A 24,209-nucleotide genomic window follows, 5' to 3' on the forward strand; every position below is an offset into this window, starting at 1 on the left:
TGAAAGATGAAGGGGAAAATTAAATGACACGGAAGTTAAAAAACCCTTTACCAGATTACACTGAAGGTCAGTCAGTCCCAAGAGGAGTCTAGACTTCTGTTGCCACCACAGTGTGGAGTACAAACAAGACTTAAAAATGTGTGAGTGGCACAGGCATCCTCTCAATGTCTTCCTCTTACTTTTAAGTCAACCAACTGGTACCTCAGTTGTACTGAGGATCTGAGAAAATACATAGAGGTCGCATTGTGACACTTGACAGATCTGTTTTCTCTGACTATTGCTCCATACTGACTTGCAAAAATTTAGAGCAATCTCTCTGTCTCTTTCCCTCCCTCCATTTTCCTCTCTTCCTCCCTCCCTTTAGCCTCTCTCACACACTCTTTCTCACTCCCAGTCTCCTCTCTCCCTCTCCCTCCTATCTCCTCCCTCCTCCCTCTCTCTCTCCCCCCACTCCCCCTGCCCGCCCCTTGGTCTGTCTTTCACATCACAGTAAATTTTCCTTCTTGGAACTTTTCCTTTTATCTTCTTTATCAATTAACATTCATGTGTTCCAGCATTTAGAGCAATCTGTTCTCTGTCTGTCCTTAGAGCAGTAATTATTTTCTAACTCCTAATGTCAAAGAAGTAAAAGAAAATAAAAAGAAAAAAGAAAACAACACTGATAGACAGAAATGTGATTATGCAGGAAGAGAACTTTTAAAGGCTGAGCAATAAACTTCATAAGCTTCAGTGTAATGTTAAATTAATATTAACATCTAGCCTATAGATATATATAGTCATGTATAAATAGGAATTTATTTTAACATAAGATTGTATTATTTTGCCTTCTTCCTTCTTCTTCTTCAAAAAAAGGCACATCTTTGGCTTCCACCTTCCTTAGTTATATACAGGATGTTCCTTTAAAGCTCTAATGAATACAGATGGAAGAGGAAATGAGCAAAAGGAGGAACCAGGAAATAGCTGCTAAGCAAAACAAAATATATTAGCAATTTGTTGAGGAGTCAAATTGGAAGGGCTGCATTTTCAGTCCTTGATCAGAGTGATGAAATCTAGACTGTCCTAGATACATATATTACTAGCAAATAGAATTATCTTAATTATCTGCTCCAAATGAATTTTTTCAAGTTTCTGCATACATATATGAAAGAAGAAATACAGATCAAGCTCGCCCCTATTAGTATAATTCTGTGAGGATTTGGAAGAGGTTTAGTGCCTTTATTCCCTGGCAAGTTCAATGACAGCATCTTCAGTGAAATATCACTCAGTATTTCCTATTGAATTTCATAGTTCACAAATTATACAACACAGGCTCTAAGACAACACTTCTCCACAGTGAGTTTTGAGCTGAACAAGATTATACATTGTTCAAAACCTGAAATAGGCCCATTTAATTATTTTGCTGTGTTGTCTGTGAGAGTCACAGGACAAAACACTTTAAAAAATATTGTTACGTGATACCAGTTGCACTTTCTTAGAATGTGGATAATGAGTTCAAATAAATCTACTGAGAAGTGGACCAGTTGAGCAAAGTGCTTAAACTTTGAAATTTTAGCGAAAGGTGCACTTGGTAGCAGAGGCCAGTTCTATGCAGCTGTAATTTATCTTGTCAGCATCTGCAAAGAACATCAGGCTCTATCCTGTTTTGGCTATTTTCACAAGCAACTCTTCATGAATAATTGGAAAATAAATGGCAGGCAAACATAGAGAGAAATCCCTGCTGTTAACAAGCTGATATCATCAAAAAGGTAATAAATGCTGAGAAGACAACTTTTAAAGGTACACATGTTCAAGGTGACTTGGAGATAGACCCAAATGCTGCTGAATGGCTGACTATTGGGACTATGTTCTAGGATGCCTAATCAGTTCAACAAGAATAGTCTGAATGGTGTATATGTCGACTAGTTTATCATGACACAGAATGTCATGGTGAACCGAGGCAATGATAATGTCAACTGACAACACAACTACTATTTTAAAAGATTGACAGTAGGGGATCCTACTATCCGTATTGTTATGGGAACAATCCTTGCTTCACTGGATTCTTGATTTAAATGGTAATGATTTTTCCCTCTGAAAAGAAAACTTCTAAACTGTATTACTGACAATGTTGAACCATTTGCAGCCAAATACAAGCCTTACTTTGTGATTGAAAGAAACTCCCAGAAACAACAGATACAAATAGTCTGTTAATTTAGGGCTACTTTTCAAGTGGGTTGGTGATAAGTTATTACAGTTTGAACGTTTCACTATTGTTTCTAATTTACTGTTCATTCTTTTAAACCTATCCAGTTGCTCCCAAATTAGCTTTGTCAACAGTTTCTTCTGTTCAAGTTGCAAACCACAAGAGAGGTAGGAATTCTTGGATTCATACAGTGATTTCATGGTGTTATGTGTTGTGAAACATTGCACTGTATGAATCTGGAATATCTGTGAAGTGTACCCATCAGCTTATCGGTGAGGCATGTTGACTTATATCAATCAATGCATCAAATAGTACTGAGAATCATCTGTAAGAAAAAAAATGCTTCACTCAGAAACTTGACTGCAATTAAAAATGCTACATTTGTTTTCTGAAAGATTAATGTGTGAATAAGAATTACAATGGTTGAGGTTCCTGTTCAGATCATGAATGTTAGAGCACCATCATGGATACTCATTTGCACTGAAAATAAGGAAACCCACTTATAGTGAGTTTCAAGGATGCTTTTCATGAGACCAGAATGGCAGGTTCCATGTATGGTGCCCATTTCGCTTTATGACCAATGAAACATCTTGGAATTTATGCTTCCAAAAAACTGTTTTGAATAACTTTGAAAAACACAAGTGAAGATCTGCATTGGATTAAGTGTTGCTTATGATCCAAAAATAGTTGTTACATTACTTTCTTTAAATGAAAGTGAGCAGCATCTCATCTGTGACTCATGAATGGCCCATTCCAGCTAGCATCTGTCATTCACAGAATGAAGATTTTTCAGGAAACATAAAGACTTCTGTTTTTATTTCACCATTTTTTTCTTTAAATGTCCTGTGTAACAGGTGTGTCTTTTTTTCCACCCTTGACTGTTGGGCATATGTCACATTTTGGTTTTGTTTTTTGTTTTTTCATAAAACACTTCTTACAAAGAAATACATTTATTAATAAAATCTGAACTTAGTTTGACCCATTTGGTGAAAATGACCATAATGTTTTCCTATTCCTTATTGAATTTAGTCATTTCCCAGATTTTAATCAATGTTGAATTTGTCCTTCTGTGGCATATAGAGAAAAAGTGGAAACTGGTCAGGAAATGGGAAAAGGGAAACCAAGAGTATTTAAACCATATGTCAAAATTTTCTCAGATGTGCTTTTAACTGTAGAACATAGAAGATGCCAATTTGGGTTGAGGGGGACTCAGTTCGGTTTGAAATTTTGGGAAATAAGTCCTGTATGAGAAGAGCAGATGCAGGCTCAGAGGGTAACAGATCAATTTGGGTATGTGGTGTGTCATATAGGCAGTCACTGAAGCCACCATAGGGATGCCATATGGAAAGAAACAAAGGAGGTGAAGGAGAAAGGAAGGAAAAAGTATGTGTAAAGTTCATCTCTTTTCTGTCATGTCAAGCGTGCTGGATATACAAGAGGCCTCTGAACCTAGAATTTGACCCTGCATCTCTAGTTTCTTGAGGACACAGCACCAATGAGGTCCAGACACATTCCTGGAGGCAGGGAGAAGCTACCCAATGAGGTAGACTTACCATAGACAAATTGACATCATCGTCAAATGATATGTGTGGAAGAGCTTCAACAGCTACGTAAGGATGCAAGACAGGGTTGTGGGTGTGGAAAAGACAAGGAAAATGCTAGAGCTTCTTAATTCCCAGAATCACTCCATTTAATGCAGTGAAGGGAAAATTCTTTTTAGAGTTCCAATTCCTTCACCTTTAAGGTCTTTTTCTCAAATTCTTTCTTTTTGAATGTCTAAAGTTAATTTTAATCAGCTCTGGATTTGAATTAGCTTTCCTCATTTGGCCAAAAAAAAAAAAAAAATCTACCTGTTCTAATTGTGCCACGTTCATTGTATTTTATGTTATATTTACAGAGATAATTTACTAATGTAATTATAGGCAACATGGGGAACAGTAAGAACGAGGAGGCAAAAGAGGAGAAATTGAATACCCTCCTCTTAGTAACATTCTTTTACTTTCGTTCTCTGTATCCAACCTCTTGATTTCCTGGAACTCTTATCCGCCCAGGTCTTCCCCAGCCAGTGTCAGTCAGAAGGAACCTTTTAAACTTTAGAGGAGAGTTGGTCCTTTCCTTATCTAGAAAGTCAACTTTGAACCCTTCCCCTTGTAAAACACCTCTAGCCTTCATTGCTCTGGCTAGGTACTAAGTACTTTATCACAACTGCCTTCTATATTGCAATATATCGTATATTTTACACATATATAGTATTTTTTCTATCTTCTCACTAGAACAATAGTACTCAGTGGGGATGTGGTGGATTTTGCCCTCCAGGGGACATTTGGCAATGTCTGGAGACATTTTTGTTTGTCACAGTTTGGGGGATGCTACCACATCTAGTCATCTAGTCCATAGAGGGCCCAGGGATGCATCTGAAAAGCCTACAATGCACAGGACAGCCCCATAAAACAAAGTTATTTGGCCCAAAGTGGCAATAGTGCCAAGGCTGAGAAACCCCACACTAGACTCTGAAGACCTGGACCTCATTCCCTTTGTCTTCTGGTACATGATGGCTGTACATGGTACAGGGTAGTTCTCAATAAATATGTGTTGCCAATGGTTGCCATGCCACATTGTGTATATGTAAAGCTAAAGACCCCCTTTAGTTTTGCTTATACAACGGTAATAAAACTCATCTGAAACGCAATTTGAGATTAAAAACTATATAAAACCACAGCAATTTTCAGAAACCTGCTTTTTCTCTGCCTAAGCTGATCTGTTAATAGACATGTAGTCGACTCTCAGCTAAAATAGTCACTAACTCAGCTGTAGCTTGTTCTGTGGCTACTGTTTTTCTAAACTCCTTAATATATAGGATATAGCCAGATTCTCCTCAGGAATTCAAATGATGAAGGAATGAATTTAAACATAACTTTTCTCTGTATTTTCCTCTATTTCCCCAAAGGAAGGAGTCTCAGGATCATCATTCATTCATTCATTTGACAATATTTTTTCAGTGCTTAGTGTATGCCAGGCAATATTTTAAGTTCTGTAGTTATAATTGTACACAAAACAGACACAGTCTTCCCTTGAATATTTACTCTCAACTAGAGGGGGAGAAGTTATTTTTGCATATACTTTTTGAATATTATAAAGTCTATGAAAAAATACAAATAAGATTAGGAAATTGAGGGATTAGGGTATGTGGGTAGGGGCTATTATCTCAGATTAAATTTTCAGAGAATTTTCTTTGAGAAGATATTTTAAAAAGAAGTAGGGAAGCAAATAATGGAGATGTCTGGGGGTATTCCATACCAGCAAGTGCAAAGGCCCTGGGAAGTGCTTGGTGTGTTCGAAGAGCAACATGGAGGCACTGTGCCATGAATTCGGAGGAGAGTGCTAGCAGTGAGCCCCCAGGGAGGACAGGGGCTAGGTCACTAGAGAATTAATGAACTCCTCTTTTATTCTGAATAAGATGTGAAGCCATTAGGATGATGAGCAGAGGGATGTCATGACCTCACTAAAGTTTTGAAAGAGTCACTCTGTCTGCTGTGTGGAGATGACATTATCACAAGGGTGGAGGCCAGAAGAACAGTTTGGGGATGATGGCAATAATCCAAGAAAGGGCTGAGGATGCATCTAAGGAAAAGGTGGTAGAGATGGTGAGAGGTGTAAGCTAAGCAGTTGGAGGAATGGAGTGGTCATTTACTGAGATAGAGCATCCTGGGTGAGTAGCAAGTTTAGGAAGGCAACTAAAGAGCTCAGCTTTGAACAAGTTAAAGTTGAAATGTTTATAAAACATCCAAGTGAAAATTCTAGGAAGGCAGTGGCACACCATGGATGATGCTGAAGGGAGTCTCACTAATTAACTGGGGAGTCAGTCCACCCTGGAAATAACTATTTTGGAATGGCCCACATATAGACCATGGGGTTGGGTAAAAATCATCTAGGGCGAATGTAGGAAACAGAGAGGTCCAAGGATTAAACCTTGAGACATTTGAGGAGATGCGGACAAAAAGCGAAAGAGAGAAAAAAGCAAATTTGGGTTGGGAAGGAGGAGAACCTAGAGAGTGTGGTGTCCCAGAAGCCCCCTGCTTCAAGAAGGATTACCAGGCAGTTCTGGGGACCCCATTGAGGTTTATGGTCATGAACTTCAAATGAGACTTCTTTCTAAATGGTTGGAGAAAAACTAGCCACATTTAGCTACTGGGATATGAGCATGAAGAGATGAAAAGTTGAATTTAAAAAAATTAGATTCAGGGGGTACATGTGCTTGTGTGTTTCATGGATATTACATGCATAATGGCTGGGGATTGGGCTTCCAGTATACTTATCACCTAAATATTGGACATTGTACCCAGTAGGTAATTTTTCAACCTTCAAACGTTCCCCATTTTAGAGTGCTCATGGTCTATTTTCTCCATCTTTATGTCCATGTGTACCCTTCCTTTAACCCCCACTTATACATAAGAACATGCAATATTTGATTTTCTGCTTCTCTGTTAGTTAACTTAGGATAATGGCCTACAACTCCATCCATGTTGCTGCAAATGACATGATTTAATTCTTTCTTATGTCTGCATGGTATTTCATGGTGTATACGCACTTTTTCTTTATTTAATCAACCATTGGTGGAGACTTAGGGTGGTTTCATGACTTTGCTATCATACATAGTGATGCAATAAACATATGACTGTAGTTGTCTTTTTTATATAATGATTTATGTTCCTTTGGGTAGATACCCCGTAGTAGAATTGCTGGGTCAAATGGCAGTTCTCTTTTTAGTTCTTTGAGATATCTCCATACTGTTTTCCATGGAGCTTGATCTTATTTACATTCCCAGCAATAGTATATGAGTATTCCTTTTTCTCTACATCCATGCCAACATGTCTCGCTTTTTGACTTTTTAATTACAGTCATTTTGACTGGTGTAAGATGGCACCTTAGTGAGATTTTACTTTACATTTCTCTGAATATTAGTGATACTGAGAATTTTTTTCATGTGTTTGTTGGCTACTTGTACATCTTCTCTTGAGAAATGTCTGTTCATGCCTTTTCCCAATTTTTAATGGGGTGGTTTGTTGTATTCTTGTTGAGTTATTTGAGTTCCTTGTAGATTTTATTTTTTTTTTAATTTATTTATTATTATTATACTGATTTTAAACATTAGTCTTTAGAGGCATAATTTCTAAATACTTCTCCCATTATGTAGGTTGTCTATTTATTCTGTTGATTATTTATTTTGCTGTGCAGAAGCTCTTTAGTTTAAGTCCCTTTTTTTTTAATTTTTGTTTTTGTTGTATTTGCTTTTTGGGTTTTCATTATAAATTCTTTGCCTAGGCTGATGTGCAAAAGAGTTTTTCCCTGGTTTTCTTCCAGGAGTTTTATGGTTTCAGGTCTTACATGTAGGTCCTTAATCCATCTTGAGTTAATATTTGTATGGGGTGAGATAGAGGTTCAGTTTCATTCTTCTGCATATTGCTAGCCAGTTTTCTGAGCACTGTTTATTGAATAGGGTGTTTTCTCCCATTGTTTAGTTGTGTCCACTTTGGAAGGTCAGATGGTTGTGGGTATGTGGCTTTATTATTATTATTCTCTTCCATTGATCTGTATGTCTATTTTTGTACCAGTACCATGCTGCTTTAGTTACTATAGCCTTGTAGTATAATTTGAAGTCAGGCAATGTGATGCCTCTGGATTTGTTCCTTTTGCTTAGAAATGCTTTGGCCTTGGCTATTTGGGCTTTTTTGGGGCAGGGTTCCATATGAACTTCAGGATTGGTTTTTCTGATTCTGTGAAAAATGAAATTTGATAGGAGTTGCATTGAATTTTAGATTGCTTTGGGTAATGGGTGATTTTAACAATATTAATTCTTTCAACCCATGAGCATGGAAAATTTTTTCATTTATTTGTGTTGTCTACAATTTATCCCATCAGTGTTTTATAGTTCTCCTTGTAGAGATCTTTCACCTCCTCCGTTAGCTGTGTTCCTAGGTATTTTATTTTATTTTGGGGGCTATGTAAATGGGATTGAGTTCTTAATTCGGTTTGCAGCTTGAATGTTATTGGTGTATAGAAATGCTACTGATTTTTGTACATTTATTTTTTATCCTGAAACTTTGCTGAAGTCGGCAATCAGTCTAGGATTCTCCTACAGGAATCTTTAGGGTTTTCTACGTATATGTTCATGTCATCAGTAAAGAGAGATAATTTGATTTCCTCTTTTCCAATTTGAATGCCTTTTATTTCCTTCTCTTGCCTGATAGCTCTGGCTAGGACTTCCTGGAGAGTTGAATTTAACCAGCATCAACTTTTAACCGGGATCAAGATTTCCTTATAATTGGAGGGTGGAAGGCCAAGGGATTATATAAAAGGAAGTGATTATAAGGATTGGACTATGGATACTATATAAGAAGAAATGGGAGGTCATGGGAGGTCAGTGATTTGAAGAATCAAAAAATTATTAAGCTATTAATATCAACCCTTCAGAAACTTAGTAGGATAATGCAGCTCAAGCTATATCTTAATAGGTTCTGTGCCTGTGTGGAAAGACCAGGTATTAAAAAGTAGGAAATGAACAGAACACCAAAAAATAATATAGCAGTTTGAGTCATATTTGAAATATTTTGCATTTATATAATACTCTCATGTTTTTCAAATCACTTTCAAAGATCTGTTTCTTATTTTATATTCTCAAATATATTATGGCCAGACATAACAGCTTTATCAAAGTCTCAGGAGAGTACTAGAAGTCTTAAAAGAATCAAGTTATTATTAGCCATTTTCTACATTATGAAACATTTTAATGCTTATAAAACATTTAAAGTATCCAGTTATCACTTGAAATAAAGTTATACTATTGTATGTTTAGCTAAATATGGTTTCCTATACAATTATTTATCTTTTCCTTTCAAAATTAATAAATTAGTTTTTCAACAAAACCCATAAATAGTTAATGTCACCACAGAAATGTGTACTATTCATTAAATTCAGATAATAGTAGTGATAGTATCACATTTAACATTTCTACGGAGATTCATGGAATGGGTCTTAAACTGTCAAACTTGGGTATCTTACAGATTTGGTTTTTTCCTCAGATAAAGCTTTGTCAGGTAGATTAAATCATGTAGTTCTGGCCATTGGGCAGACTCTACAGAATCCTTTAGGTACCCACAAAGGAACCATACTATGAAAAGTCACTAGCCTTATTCTCTACATTGCCCCAGCTTCATACCTTTGCCCACTCTTCACTCTATTCCTTTCACCTAAAATGCTCATTCCCTCCTATTCCGTTTTGTTTTAATAAACTCTACCTGCCCTAAGGAAGATTCAGAGTGCATGTCCTGTAGGACATTTTTTCTAATTCCCCTCATGTTAAATGAAGTTCTCCTACTTAGATTGCTTTGTGTCACTATTTTTTCTCTGCACATACTATTTTGTTCTGGTTATCTGAGCATATGTTGTCTTACTTACTAAATAAGCTTCCAGGCAACAAGCTTCTATGTAGCTGTAGAAAGCTCCTAGATGAATTTTTGCACATCAAAGATACTTTTGAACAAAGCTCTGTTAATTAAATTAGATGTACCAAGAACCAACCCGGGTTAGGGAACCTGAAGAAGGACAGCCAGTAAGAGACCTCTTCCAGAGGAGGGGACCCAGGGGCAGGGCTGTTATTGCCCCTCCTCAGGAACTCCAGGCAGTTCTCAAAAAGTCCTTGGGAAGCAATTAGGTTTGAGAATTGAGTTTTCTTCCTTCAATCACTGCTCTCAAAAGGCTCTAGTCCTGAAGGATTGTCTTTATTTCAAACTCTCAAACAGAGAAGGCTCTAGAAGCCTTTCTGACTTCCTCAGGAGTCAGTAATGCCAGTATAAATAAGGTGTAACTCAGAGCGGTATAGAGGATTGGTGGGAAATGCTTGTTGTTTTACAAGAGATTTTAATTTAGTAACCTGTAACTCTATGATCATTGGTGGTAGTATTATTGTCAACCTGGCATGCCTTTACTACTAAATTTATTTGGATATTTTCTTACACTGTCTCCTAAATTGGAGTCTCAAGGCTACCTTCTCCCAGTACTCTCCCTCTCCTCATACTCGCCTCCCCTCTGACTTCTTCCCGTCCTCACACTCACCCTTCTCCCTGTGCACGTACACATGGTGATACAGCTCACCTCAAATAAAGGAAGTGGCTTGGCTTCAGGATCCCCCCTTTCTTTTTGCCTCTCTTTTAGCAACTGGGGTCCCAAAGTTACTGACACTGTTTCTGGTTATCTTCTATGCTTCATCATTTCCAGTATCCTCTGCTTCTATCCAAATTTGATTTCATTCCATCAGGACCTTGTTCTCAGCTTCCTGTTGTAGTAACTAGCTCTCTAACCAATGAATACGAAGTTTTCTGATGAGTGGTAGCATATTAATTTTTTAAAAGTTTAAAAGTTAGCCACCTCTTATTATTATTTACTTGACAACACTTACTCATTTTTACTCTGGTCATCAAAATATAATATTTGAAAAATTTTATGTAGGCCAAAATAGTAACTCAACACCTAGCCAATTTCCTGACACATAGGTAGACTAACTCAATCAAAATATTTATTGAATGAATGAATGAAAGAAGGAATGTGTGTTCAAATAGTGACTGTGCTTAGCTTCTTAGTGGGATAAAATAAAAGCAAGATATTGATGCAAGAAATATTTTTAAACAAACGAAATTTGCAGTATCCTGGTTGACCTTCCTTATAAATGTCCAGCTAGGCCTACTCCCATATTCCAAGAAGGCAAAACAGGTACCCCACCTAGTTACCACTCGCACTTTTGTGCTAATTATTTCTACCAACAGAGACTTTGTCATTACCATTTATTTTAAAAAGGTTGAATTGGATTTACAACTTCTTGCTCTAGATGAGATGCAAGAAAGAAGAAATCTGGTCACCCTCCACCCTTCCCCAACTACTCTCATGATCTTCTTCATCTCCCTGTCTAGTCATTACCACCATCACTCCTAAGCCTCAGAGACACCTCTAACATATTAGAGAAACCAAGGAAAAGAAATGTGGGGTTACAGTAGCTGCCTAAGTCTTCTTTTATAGCAAACTATTCTTGAAACTTAAGAGAAAAGGAGGAAATCTGAAGAGCGCTTTTTCACACAAATTATCTCCCAACTTTTTGTGTCTTCTCTCACACATACACATACAGATTTGGTCTGAAGAAAGGCTTAAGAAAGCCATCTTCTCTTAGCATTGGGGAAAAACAAAATAAAGAATTGTTTAGTTGTCTAGAACTCTATTAAATTTGCCGTGATGTATATGAAACCCCGATTGATTTGCTGTCTTGGCATGATGTCAGAGAGCTACAGGAGCCATGGTGATGGTACTCAGACCCTCAATGCTCACAGAACCCCCTCCCACTTTTTTTAAGGCTGAAAAGATGAAGAGAAAATAAGGGAAATGGTGCAAAGACAGTAACATTCTCCATCTGCAAAAAGAAAAAGAAAAAATAGACTTTTGCATCACTGGAAACTGAGGCTTCCCAAATTTTAAAAGGCGTACACCTGCAAATGCTTCTGTTCATCTTGTCTGCCAAGAATTAACAATCTTCAGTCTTGTTCTGAATGTCCGACCTTTCTATCCCGCTTGAAACAGATGCTATTTCCATGCCAGTCACAACCACCTGTTGCCACCATGTGTCGTGTTGAATCACATATATGTAATGCCATTCCACCATCTTTTCTCCATCCCTCATTTTACCCAAGCATGTAGTATGCTATTATTCTGCTACTGTATACACTTTGTATACATTTCTGTTCTTCCTTGCAAGATTGTGAATGCTTCGGCCACTCCAATCGATGCAGTTATATCGATCTGCTAAATACAGTCATTTGCGTGAGCTGTAAACACAACACTAGAGGGCAGCACTGTGAGTTATGCAGGCTGGGCTACTTCAGAAATGCTTCTGCACAACTGGACGATGAGAATGTGTGCATAGGTCAGTTCCATTACAATTTCAGCTATTGTTCTGTGCCTTTTGAGCTACGGGGAGATATTTAGGGTGGAGAGGCTGGTGATATGCACCGTGGTTGAACCAGAATGAACCTTCTCAATGGAGCCAATATCCTTGTGGTGGACTTAAAATTTACTTGTATTGGTTGAAATTATAGTTGGGGGATATACTTTGAATCCTTATGTTGTTGCTTTAAATATGATGATCTCAGAAATCATGTTAAAGAAATTAAGAATTTTCTTTCTTCCTGTTTTTTTTTGTATGAAATTTTAAAACCTGATGATTCTGAACTGATCTTATAGCCTTAAATTATACATTCAACTTTCAAAATAGAAACTCATTATACAGGATTTAATTATAGATATGAAAAAGTGGGGTATATAATTGGCGATCAGTGAGTATTGATAGATTGAGAATGTTGCTATTTGAAATTGAAAATAACTAGCAACTGGAAATGTAAAAGTTTGTCTGACTTCTTCATCCATAGCAATGAAATTCCATTTATTGAATTTTCCTACAGCTCCCAAAAAGGAGGAGTAGTTTCTCAAAAGTATTCTAGGCAATTAATTATCTTAGCCCTGGAAAACTGCGTCCGCAGAGGTGCCTGAGCACTTTACCTTTCCTCCCCACCAGTGACTACTGCTCTTGGCATCTAGGGAGGACCAGGCGCCTTTCCCACCCAGAAAATCTACCTTTTACGTAGTGAAACCTGTCTTTAAGAATGTGGGGATGCCAATGGAAAAATAAGAAACAATAAATGGAATTTCACTTCATAATTCACGCTTAAGCAGTGCATATATTTGAAATGCTGAAAAATATATGTGTAGCCATTATCACACCAGTAGGTAGCTATATAGGCACCCAATTTTAAAGGTAGACTTCTTCACATTGAGGTATGTTCAATAGGATACACAAGCTGAAAAATGACAAGCAATCTTTTTATCAAGAAAAGAAATCCAATCCGTATTTCTGTGACCATTGTCCTCTGATTGGATCGTCAAGATCCGAGTGTCACAAAAAATAGCTGTAGAGTTGTTTTTAATCAAATTGGGCCAAATATATATAATACTGTTGGTGTCTACAGTACTTTCTATATTTCAGAGCATCTCCTTATTTATTTTTTGTCAATTAGGAGATAAAGTACTGGACTTAGAGGCCAGAAAGCTAGGCTCAAATTTCAGTTTGCTATCTCATAGTTGTGTGCCATAGGTAAGTCATTTGAGCCTTCTAGTCGGGTGAGGATCAAATGGGATGCACAGGAAACGCTTAGTCAACTGTGAACCTGCTTGCAGATGTCTTGTTTTGTTTTTACTTAATCCTCATTAACAAAACAGTGGGGTAAGTATTACACTAATTATTTCCCCTATCTTGTCATGGAGAAGAGTAAGGCAGATTGACCCAAATCTTACAGCAAAGGGTTTCTGACTTCAAAGCTTAAACACTTTCTCTCAACCACTGACACAATTAGCAAAGCTAAGCTTGTCAAACTTTTACTTATGGTATGCGTTTTGAATAACAGCAGCAATTCCACTCTGAGTTTATGAACAGAAGTTCAATTGTCTTCATAACACTTGGGTTACAAAGACTTGAGGATATTAATAAAAATCAAAAGACATGTAGATGTCTAAATTTTGAATGCAGAGTACATTTTACTGAATGTCATTTGTAAAAATATATAAATGTCATGCTATAAATAGGTAAACAACAAAAAAGCTAAAATAAATAGGAACACAGGATAAAAAACCTAACCATTTTTACAAAATACATAAGATTAAAATGTTTTATAATATTTAATATTATTTTAAATCAATCTAATAAAGGCCTTAAAAGAAAAGATTTTATTCCATAAAATTTCTCTTATCAGGTAACTTAATATCACAGTATATTTTATTTAGAGTGTTTTATTATTAGGAAGTTTGGCCTTTTTTCCAGTTCTGAGGTACACTGTGAACTCCAAATCTGCTTCTTTCTATCCTGTTTTAAGAGGTATATAGTTCAGTTGTGAATCCTTATTTGATTATCCACAGACTAGAAAACAATCCATTCAGCATCTGCCTTTTAAATCACATAAACTAAGAAGAAGAAATATGAAAAACAATGTCAATTTTGTATTTATTTTTACTTTTAAAAATCAAGAAGAGTTTTATTCTCCATTTCTAGAAAGCCTATTAATTAAAATTATAAACTTTTGGAAAATTCCATTTTATTGAGTTAAACCTGTTTCTATTTAGGATTTTATACTTGAAACCAAACGAAGTACTTGGTGAACACAAAGGGGTGCATTCTTAGGTACTATTAAAGTTAGCTACATTAGGCCAGACGCAATGGCTCCTGCCTGTAATTCCAGCACTTTAGAAGGCCCGGGCAGGTGGATCACTTAAGGTCAGGAGTTTGAGACCAACCTGGCAAACATGGTGAAACCACATCTCTACTGAAAGAAATAAAAAATTAGCTGAGTGTGGTGGCCTGTGCCTGCAATCCCAGCTACTCAGAAGGCTGAGGCAGGAGAATCACTTGAATTCGAGGGTGGAGAGCTGAGAATAGCGCCACTGCACTCCAGCCTGGGCTACAGAGTGAGACTCCATCTCAAGAAATAAAATAAAATAAAATAAAATAAGGTAATATTAGCTACATTAGTCCCTCACCCACCCTAATTTCCTAAATTATTGCCCTTTTCTAAAGGAGAAAATTGTGTTTAAAGAATGAATTGAAAAGTCTGGCTAGCTGATAGGTACTAAGGTCTATCTTTTATCTGTAGTGCTTATATACAGACAATGAATTAATAACAATTTCCTTTAAAAGCTGTAGATTTCACTCACACTGCCTGAGGCTCTGAGGGCAGTGATACTGGGGCTGCCTGTGCACGATGCTGGAGTTGCCCTCTCAGGGCCGTTGGAAGCCTGTGGCTCCATTGCTAAGGTTTGCCCTATGAGACTATTTCCACAGTTAAGATTCCTAAAGGGCTTGAGGCAGGACTGAGTATTAAATTTGAAAGGATACATCAGAAGTAATTGAGAGTTAATTTTAATACCATTTTGTATAGCAAGCACTAATGAAAATGAAGGGATATTTACCCCATTCACTTTCACAGAATAAGGCACTAATCCTGGAAAGCTTGAACTTCATCTAAGTCTTACCTACATTAAAAATAAAAAAAAAAAGAACGCTTTGCCAATTCTTTAACAACTGACAATAAAATTCACCACCCTTACTGTGAAGGAACAATTCATATCTTTGACAAAATGTAGGCTCTGTGTGATGAAATAGATGTTGTAAAATACTTGCATCATTGTATATTATGGCAGATATAAAATGCAACAGGCTATTCCATGTTGCCACCGTGATTGCTGCTTTGTAATTACTGGTGAATCTGCCCATTTCTTGTACAAATTCCAAACACAGACATGTCTCCAAAGATACATGTAATTACCCTGTGATGACGCAGCAATTACATGAAGATGACATCCTTGGATGCTTCTGTTTCATGTAAACTTGAGCATTAAGCAGGAAGCTAGAGGATATATGGTTTGTGACCTTGAGTAATCACTGTTAATAATCCTGCTAACAAACTTTGCATCACAATGAAACAGAGTTCAGCTGCTGCTGCTAAGCATTTCTTAAAATTATGATGTATTATTTTTAATTCCCCTTTGAAACCCATGATCCAGTAATCAGAGGTACCTTTAATAGAATAAAATATAAGACACTTTTAATACCTATATATCAATTCTAGTATAACTTTTAAATCAAGCCCCGCCCCCCCCCCGGTATTTGATGTTGCTTTGTAATCTAACAGTCCTGATGTTCTTCCTAATTTCATAGAATAAAATATGATCCTCCAAAGCTCTTTGCGTTATTCCAGCATCCACCATTGACCATCATTCCATAAATGATACTTTTTAAAAACTGAATTATTTGTTATGTAAGGTGAAGAGAAGGTCACACCCCTTCTTGTCCTTTATTTTCATGACTGCAAAACATTATACTTACCCACATTTTCCTATGACAATGACTGGAAATATATTATGGTTTAAATGTTCTGCTGTTTTGTTTAATTTTGTTTACATGTTTTGCCTCTAAAACCTTATATTAATGAATGGTCATGGGCTAATTGACTGGAGGAGTATGTGAATTAACGTTGGCCAGATGTAACTCTGCTTACTGGCTTACAAAATATTGGTGACTCATTGTCAACTTACACACTTTAAACAGTGAAAAAAATTACAGTTTCGACATTGGTACAAATTTATAATGTACCTGTGTACAGACAAACATTAAAAGCTTTCACAAAATTAGTATTTTAAAATATTTTTAATCAGCTTCCATATGCACATGCATATTAAAATAGAAAATGTTAATTTAAAACAAAACTCTAGTTGTTAAGTACAAACTAAGCCAGGCAAGGAGAGAGCATTTTAGAGTTTATTAAGTTTTATTTTTACCTACGTATATAACTATTCATCATATAAATGTTTGTTTTATAAGAATACTGAACTCGAAACCTGACTTAATTAGCATAAAATAAATCATAATTCTAAGGTACTCCACATTCATTTGAAGAATATATAATTAGTGTCCATGACACAAACTTAGAGTCAAACCCCTGGATCCATCCATAAGGCTAAACCCTGAATCCCCATAGCAAATCTAATATGCTAAACTTGATTATATTAAACTAAATTTTCAAGACTTCTCTCAGTTAGTTGGATGGTATAGTTTTGTTTGGTTTTTAGTGAGGGAACTGCTTAATGTACCCATTTTTAAATAATGGAAACTGAGAGGCACAATAACTTCCCCCAAATTATTGGAAGAGTAATGAGGAAAGGAACTTTAGCTCACAGTACCCAAAAGCTGCAAGCTACCTGCACTATCTTTCCAGCTAATAGAAGCCTAAAAGATGTCCATTTCTGGTTCAAGCTTTAAGCAAGATAGAACTTCAGAAGTAAAAATATCCTATATAAGAATGCGTGAGGAATCAAGAAAACACTCTATTCACCTTTTATTTTGCAAAGCTATATTGTCCTGCCAGCAGACATTATAATGAAAAATATACATCTTAAATTATAACTATGTTGAAATTGATTTGTTATTACAAAGTTTATTTTTCTTTCATGATTGTTGATCTGGGCTGCATAAAAGCTGCACTAATATGCCTAGCAAATGCAACATCTAAAGGCTCATCACAAAATAGTATATACGTGAATAAGTTAAGGTGCTGTCCCAAATCATAAAGTAAAACTACCTTTGAATGAGCAAAATGCATTCATATTGTACTTTTAAAATGTCCAGCAGTTCTCAAGTACTGAGTGCAATGGCTAAGCCCATTTGAATAATTTAAAACACATTTTACACTGATGGCATATTGATTTATCCTTGATATACAAACTTCTCATGGTATTTGTTAAACCATCTAAAAATATCCTAACAAATGGAATCTCCATTACGATCTGTTACCAGTGAAAAGCATGTCTTATTTCCTTGGAAGTTTTCAGTTGATTTCCTCTCATATCATAAAAATGATATCATGGAAGGCTAAGCAAATAAACAAATGATCGTGAAATAGCCATATTTGCCAAAGCATTTCATTAATGGACATCTTTCTTTAAGTAAGTGATGCATTTAAGTACATGACGCTCCTGTGTTGATAACCTATCAGCCATGCAGACTTGTCTCCAGCCTGTGTGTTGTCTTGTTTCTACAGAGTGTTATTGTAACCCTTTGGGCTCAATCCATGATCGTTGTAATGGCTCAGGATTTTGTGAGTGTAAGACTGGAACAACAGGGCCTAAGTGTGATGAGTGTCTGCCAGGAAATTCCTGGCACTACGGCTGTCAACGTAAGTAACTCTGGGAGCTGCCCTCTGCCTGCTGCAGCATGGCTGATTCTGCTTGGCTAGGCCGGTGTGTGCAGCTTCTCAGAGCAGAAAAAGATCCAAACCGCTGACAAGTTTTAAAAGCTACTTAATGCTGCGGCCAATGTATGGGAGAGCAATCCATCAGCTGTCCAGCTAGCTTTTTTGAAGCCCATCTTCATCCCCTCAGTTAGCTGGAGCAACTTATATTGAAATATTGTATGGAGATCCATATACCTGGCCAGACCATAAATTAAGTGGCACAATAGGGACCCAGCTTGGAAATCCTCACCGCAGAATGAAGGGTGATGTGCATGTGGTTAATATATTTCTTGAAGTGAAAGTTACCCTGGAGCTCCAGGATTCATAAATTAAATGATATCTACATAACTTATTACTACCCTTGCTATCATACCCATCACTGAATCTTAACCGAAAACCTAAAGGTAATAAATCTAAGGAATGTTTAAACATGGGGTAAAATAAATGACAAAAAACAATATTGATTTTAAACCTCTGAGGTTAGGCACTATACGGGGAGCTGTGGACAAATGTCGTTTGGTTCAGCCCCATTTCTCTTGAGATTACCAGGTCTTCAAAGCTTGTCAAGGCAGGTGGCATGTCAGTGTGTACAAGGAACATGAATTTTAAAATCAAGGCAGAAGGTTCCTTCTGTCGTTTATAACCTTTTCTGCTTTTGAATTCTGAACTAACTTTCCATGTCATCTATACATAGGTAGTTTGCTAATATTAAAGAACCACAAGACATATCCTGTGTAACAGTGTGATTCAATAGAAAATCAAGCTAGCCACATATGTAATTTGAGATGCTTTTGTTTTCCACATTAAAAAAGTAAAAAGAAATAAGAGAAATTAATTTTAATAACTATTATATTTAGCTCAAATTATGAGATACTATTTTTCAACATATAACTACTATCAAAATTATTAAGGCTATATTTTTCATGTTTTTTATTGTCTTTGAAGTCAGATGTGCATTTTATACTTGCAGAAAATGTCAGTGAGGGCTGGCCATATTGTAAGGCTTAATAGCCACATGTGTCTACCATATTGGACAGCACAACCCCAGAGTTATTTTTGCTTACTTTTCACTTGAAACAAATGTCAGCATGCAGGAATCATCTAAAGCCAATTTCTATAGAAAACTATATATTATTTATATAATGCAGTAGTAATAGCAACTTTTATACTCTATAAAATAAATTCTGTATGATGAATTCTATAATAACAACTATGTAGCTCCATTTTCTATAGAATATTATAGAATGTTCTCTCTGTTACTTATGGAATACATAGTTATCTGGCAGCCATACTTCTAAGTAATGTAAATCTAAAATGAAATGCCATGGGCAGCAATGAGTTCTGGCAATAAGGTGAAATTTTGGCATTGAGCAGGCCAAGGTTAGAATGGGATCCAGGAACTGGGGACTAAGGTCTCCATCCTTGCTGGAGAGGAACACTGAAAGACAGTCAAATAGACAGAAGTCAGGCTGCACACCTGCACATAAGGCCTAGATAAAGCCATGGTTTAAAAGTTTCGTGTGCTGTTGTTTTCCAGAAAGTGCTAGTCCTTAGTGCCTGGGAGAGTTGGTGGATCCCAGCAACCATGTCAAGTGTCAGGGCTCAGAGGGAAGCTATCAATCATGGCACAGCTAGACCTCAAGGCCTAGAGCAGACCAATAGTCAGGAGAGGAGAAGGGCAATAGGCAAAGGAAAAATCAAAACCAGCACCAAGACTCAAGGCATAAAGAATAAGGAGACTTTGTAATTAAGACACACTTCTCAAAGAGATCTCAAATAAAGCTCCTGAGGAAGCAGGACCTAAAAATGGGTTGCTGGAGTGTACTCAGCGTAAGACTTGGGAGAGGAAAATAAATAAATCCTGCTTTGGGAAAATGCATCTCAAAACGGACCTAACCCAATTTTTCTATATTAATTATCGGAGTAATGTAAAAGATATGATATTGTCACCAATGTTTCCCTTCTGGAATCAAAAGACTGAATTTAAGCCTTACTCTACCACATACAAATCATAAAACCCTCTGTGCCTCAGTTCCAGAACCTCACATATTTGTTACATAGATCACTGAGATGATGAGAGAAAATGCATTTATTCTTTTGAGTGTGTGTTGAGTACCTACCATGACTCAGGCACTGGGCTAATGGTAGGGCACAGAAGGATGAAAAGAGGGAGGACATGTGGACATGGAATTCACCTCCAAGTGAGAGGCCTAACAATTATGATAGAAGGTAATCAGAGCTCAATAAGAGGAATGTACATGGGGAGTAAGGCTTCCATGAGAAGTGACACGTAGTTAAGCACTACAGGATCAGTGGAGCTTTCCAGGATAGGAATCTTGCTTGGGTAAAGGTGATTGAGATAACACACTGTGTTCCAGAACGTGTGTGTGTGTGCGTGTGTGTGTGAGCATACACATATGTTGGGAGTAAGGGGAGATGTTAAACAGCATCCAGAGACTAGATTATGTGGTTTCATGAATCCCAAACTAAGTCATTTTATGTTGTCAGGGAAGAAAATGGGAATCATCATATGAAGAAGACATGGGTTCCATCATATGGTTTTAAGCAGAGAAATGAAAGGAACAGATTTGTTTTTAAAAAGATTATTCTAGCTACTAAGTAAAGAAAGGAATGGAATGGGTTGAAATTAGATTTGATATATAAATTTAACATCATCCAAACGCACCTTTGAGAACATAGGAGATTTTTCTCACTCTGAAATCTTTCTTCCTTCTCTTAGACCCGCCCACATAGGGCTGGTATTCTATGTTAAAATATAGAAATTCTTCTGTCAGTTAGTAAATGGCTACTTCACCAAGATTCTGAAGTGCCTTCCCCTGGGATCTCTTGGGCTGTCACCAAGGATCAGCAATAACGGGGTAACGCGTGTCACAGTAGCATGCCACTCGCACCTGCTCCAGGATTATAGTTGATGTACATTCTGATTAGTTGGTGCTGGAAGGTTGATATGTACTTTTTTTTCATTTGGTTCCTGTCCTCACACACATGAATGCACTCAAAAATGCCCCTCGAGTGCATCCCTGTCTCCCTTTCCTCTCTCCCACTGCTCACCCCGACTTCCACTTGCCCTGAGTTGAACCCATCCTTGGATTTGGCCACAGTATTAGTGGAAGAGCTATTAACCTGGCAACACGAAATCAACACCAAGCAGAAAACCAGTGGGAGAGTAGGGCTGACAGTGGTATTGCAGTGATGAGCTGCAAGTAAGCAGACATTTAGGTAGGCACTGCCAGGGAGGCAGTAGGAGATATCAAGAAGAGTCCAAGGGATCCAGGCCCAAGGTTCCAGTCCTCCCAGAGGATTGTCAAAAGGAGCCATGTGGAATTGTGATCCAAAAGGACTTGGGTTTGGGAACAGAAGATTTAAAAAAGGTATTCAGCAACTGACACTGTTGCCTATATTCTGTGAATAGAAAAAGTGAATATGCTTGAGTAGACTCTGGATTCATACAGACCAGGGTCTGAATTCCATCTCCACTTCTTATGACCTGCAAGACTAAGAGGAAATTACTTCGACCGTCTAAGCCTGGTGTTTCATCTAAAATGGGGTAATAATATGACCTAACACATATAGTAATTGTGAAGGTTCAAATACAATAATGAATGTGAACCTCATAGTACATAGTAAGCACTCAATTATTATTACTACTTCCAAGCACATGTTGATATGCCACAGAACTAGACAAGAATTCATGTTCAAAAGCTTTCATGCAATGTTATTGCAGAACTTGCAGCAAATTCGGCCACTATTGAAGAATCAAACTGTTGACCTGAGGGCTTCTAAAAAGCCTCCTGGTTAGAGACAAGACTGATTCAAGAGAGTGAAGCAAAGCTGACCCCAAAGCAATTATGGGGTTTGAGCTAGGAACATTTTTAAAACTCCAGGCTCACCAGCAAACTTTCTGCTTGAAAGGCCACCAATTATGTACTGTGTAAATGTAGGCAAGTCGCTCTGAATTAAAAGGTGAAACACTTATAAACCACTAGAATGAATGGTCTTTAGACAGCACAGAACGAATAACCTAGGAAAGAAAACAGAAATAATAAGATTTTAAGGAGGCCTGGCAGAATCAAAATTAGTGTTGAGGTTGCCCAATAGAAAAATGAAACATTGGAAAGAAAGAAAAAAAGTTTTAAATGACCCTTTTGAAATCAGAGAAGAGGCAATAGCTAGGTTCCAGAGAATAAAATTGAACCTTCTACATAGGAAGCAGCATTCCATGCTTTATATAAAATATGACGGGTTAACATGTATTGGGAAGTAACTAAATAGTTGTTATCAGCACCAAAGAAACTGGACGTAAAGGAGATTTGCGACTTTTCAGTTTGGGAGAGTGAAAATAGCCACTTGTAGAACTAATGTGACTGGTGAGAAGATATGTTGTCTTCCTGGAGGATGTATGTAAGACACATGGGAATATCCTGCAGGGTTTATTAAAGCCACCAATTGTTAACTTGAGTGAATACTAATGGTACTTTCAGAAGAATTCATAGTCTGCTTATTTAAGTGAAAGTCAAAAGATTTGGTGATATCAGTTAATGTTATGATTTTGGAAGATACCAGAGCTATAGGAAATAAAAACCAAAGTGCCATAGCAAGGTGAAGACAGATCACATCCTTCTCTCACCACAAGTGGGAAAGGCTTTCCATTTTTAAGGAACCATGTGAGTAGATTGGGTCCACACATGTAATCTCGGATAATCTCTCCTTTTCAAGATCTTTAATGTAATCACATCTATAAAGTCTCTTTTGCCAAGTGAGGTAAGAGGTTCTGGGGATTAGGATGTAGACGTCTTTCAGAACACATTGTATTGTGCTTATCATAATAATAATCAAGAATGTCAACATTTCATGCCAGAGATAAATATGCAGGTGTTATGAAGACGGAATGCAACTCATGCTGGGGATAAAGATATGCAATGGTAAAACATATTCAAAAGAAATACATAAAAGGATTTAAGAGGAGTAATGTATGTCAAGCAGGTATAGATGTGCATTGTGCATTACAAGGTAGAGATAGTGAAATGTGTTTCACTCAAGACCAAGGACTGTATAACAAAAGTATTGTGAGAGCATATTGTAGACCACTAGACTATTTAGAGGATACATTGTTCAGAGGAAAATTAGAAAATTTAAGTATTCTATCTTCCAAAATGGGGGAATTCAAATATCAGGAGTTCTGCTAAAAGATTTTTTCTGGTAAAACTGTTGACTTGCATTAATGAGAATTTCTTTAAGAGTGGAAGAAGCACTCTGGGGAACTACCACTTGTTGGTACCATGGAGAAGGCATTGTCACATAAGGGAGCAAACACTATTAAAAATCTAAGAGATGGCCGGGAGCGGTGGCTCAAGCCTATAATCCCAGCACTTTGGGAGGCTGAGAGGAGCGGATCACGAGGTCAGGAGATCAAGACCATCCTGGCTAACACGGTGAAACCCCGTCTCTACTAAAAAATACAAAAATCTAGCTTGGCTAGGTGGCGGGCGCCTGTAGGCCCAGCTACTTGGGAGGCTGAGGCAGGAGAATGGAGTAAACCCAGGAGGCAGAGCTTGCAGTGAGCTGAGATCCGGCCACTGCACTCCAGCCTGGGCGACAGAGCGAGACTCCGTCTCAAGAAAAAAAAAAAAAAAAAGAGATTTAAGAGATATTGTTTTAAACATTAAGAAAAATTCAAAATATTCCTGGGGGAACAAGGTAGGATGTTAGACCTCTTTAAAAATGGGTGTGCACATAAGCACATACACATACAAATAATCATTTTTATTAAAAATGAAAGCATAAATTCCCAATAGACTACCTAGAAAAAAATGAGAGATTTCTACATTAACCAACTTGACTATCAAAGGCTCTTTCTTCTGATGTTTTGATGAACATTATTTGAGTCCCTACACTGTGTTGCAAATTTAGGCTAAATAATTTGCAAAAATGCAGATGGCATAGGGCTGTGTCGACATAGTTCAAATGACAAAAATGTAAAGATGTTAGCTTACATTAAAGCTCAATTTTAGACAACAGTATATTATGTAAGTGGCAAAGGAGCAAACAATTTCAGGCTGAACAAAGATCAAAGGAGGTTATAGTCCCACTAAAACATGAACTGAGCAGCCCACATCAAGGGGCCAGTCCCTGGA

At 37.2% G+C, this 24,209-nt stretch overlaps 1 protein-coding gene across 11 annotated transcripts in view; it reads left to right on the forward strand.

Moving 5' to 3' along the window:
• NTNG1 (netrin G1) overlaps positions 1–24,209 on the forward strand; it is a 354,404-nt gene that overhangs the window by 286,903 nt on the left and 43,292 nt on the right. For 4 of the 11 annotated variants that reach the window (XM_017945315.3, XM_021921467.2, XM_021921464.2 and 1 more), the window contains 2 exons: positions 11,979–12,146; positions 17,863–17,997. The exons of 2 other annotated variants lie outside the window; for them this stretch is intronic. In XM_017945315.3, the coding sequence (XP_017800804.1) occupies positions 11,979–12,146; positions 17,863–17,997 (303 nt within the window). Of the gene's footprint in view, positions 1–2,289; positions 2,350–11,978; positions 12,147–17,862; positions 17,998–24,209 lie in introns of all 11 variants that reach the window. 5 more of the 11 variants (XM_017945323.3, XM_031651404.1, XM_017945308.3 and 2 more) reach the window with 4 other exon arrangements.

The sequence above is a fragment of the Papio anubis genome, chromosome 1, assembly GCF_008728515.1.
Source record: "Papio anubis isolate 15944 chromosome 1, Panubis1.0, whole genome shotgun sequence".
NCBI classification, from domain to species: domain Eukaryota; kingdom Metazoa; phylum Chordata; class Mammalia; order Primates; family Cercopithecidae; genus Papio; species Papio anubis.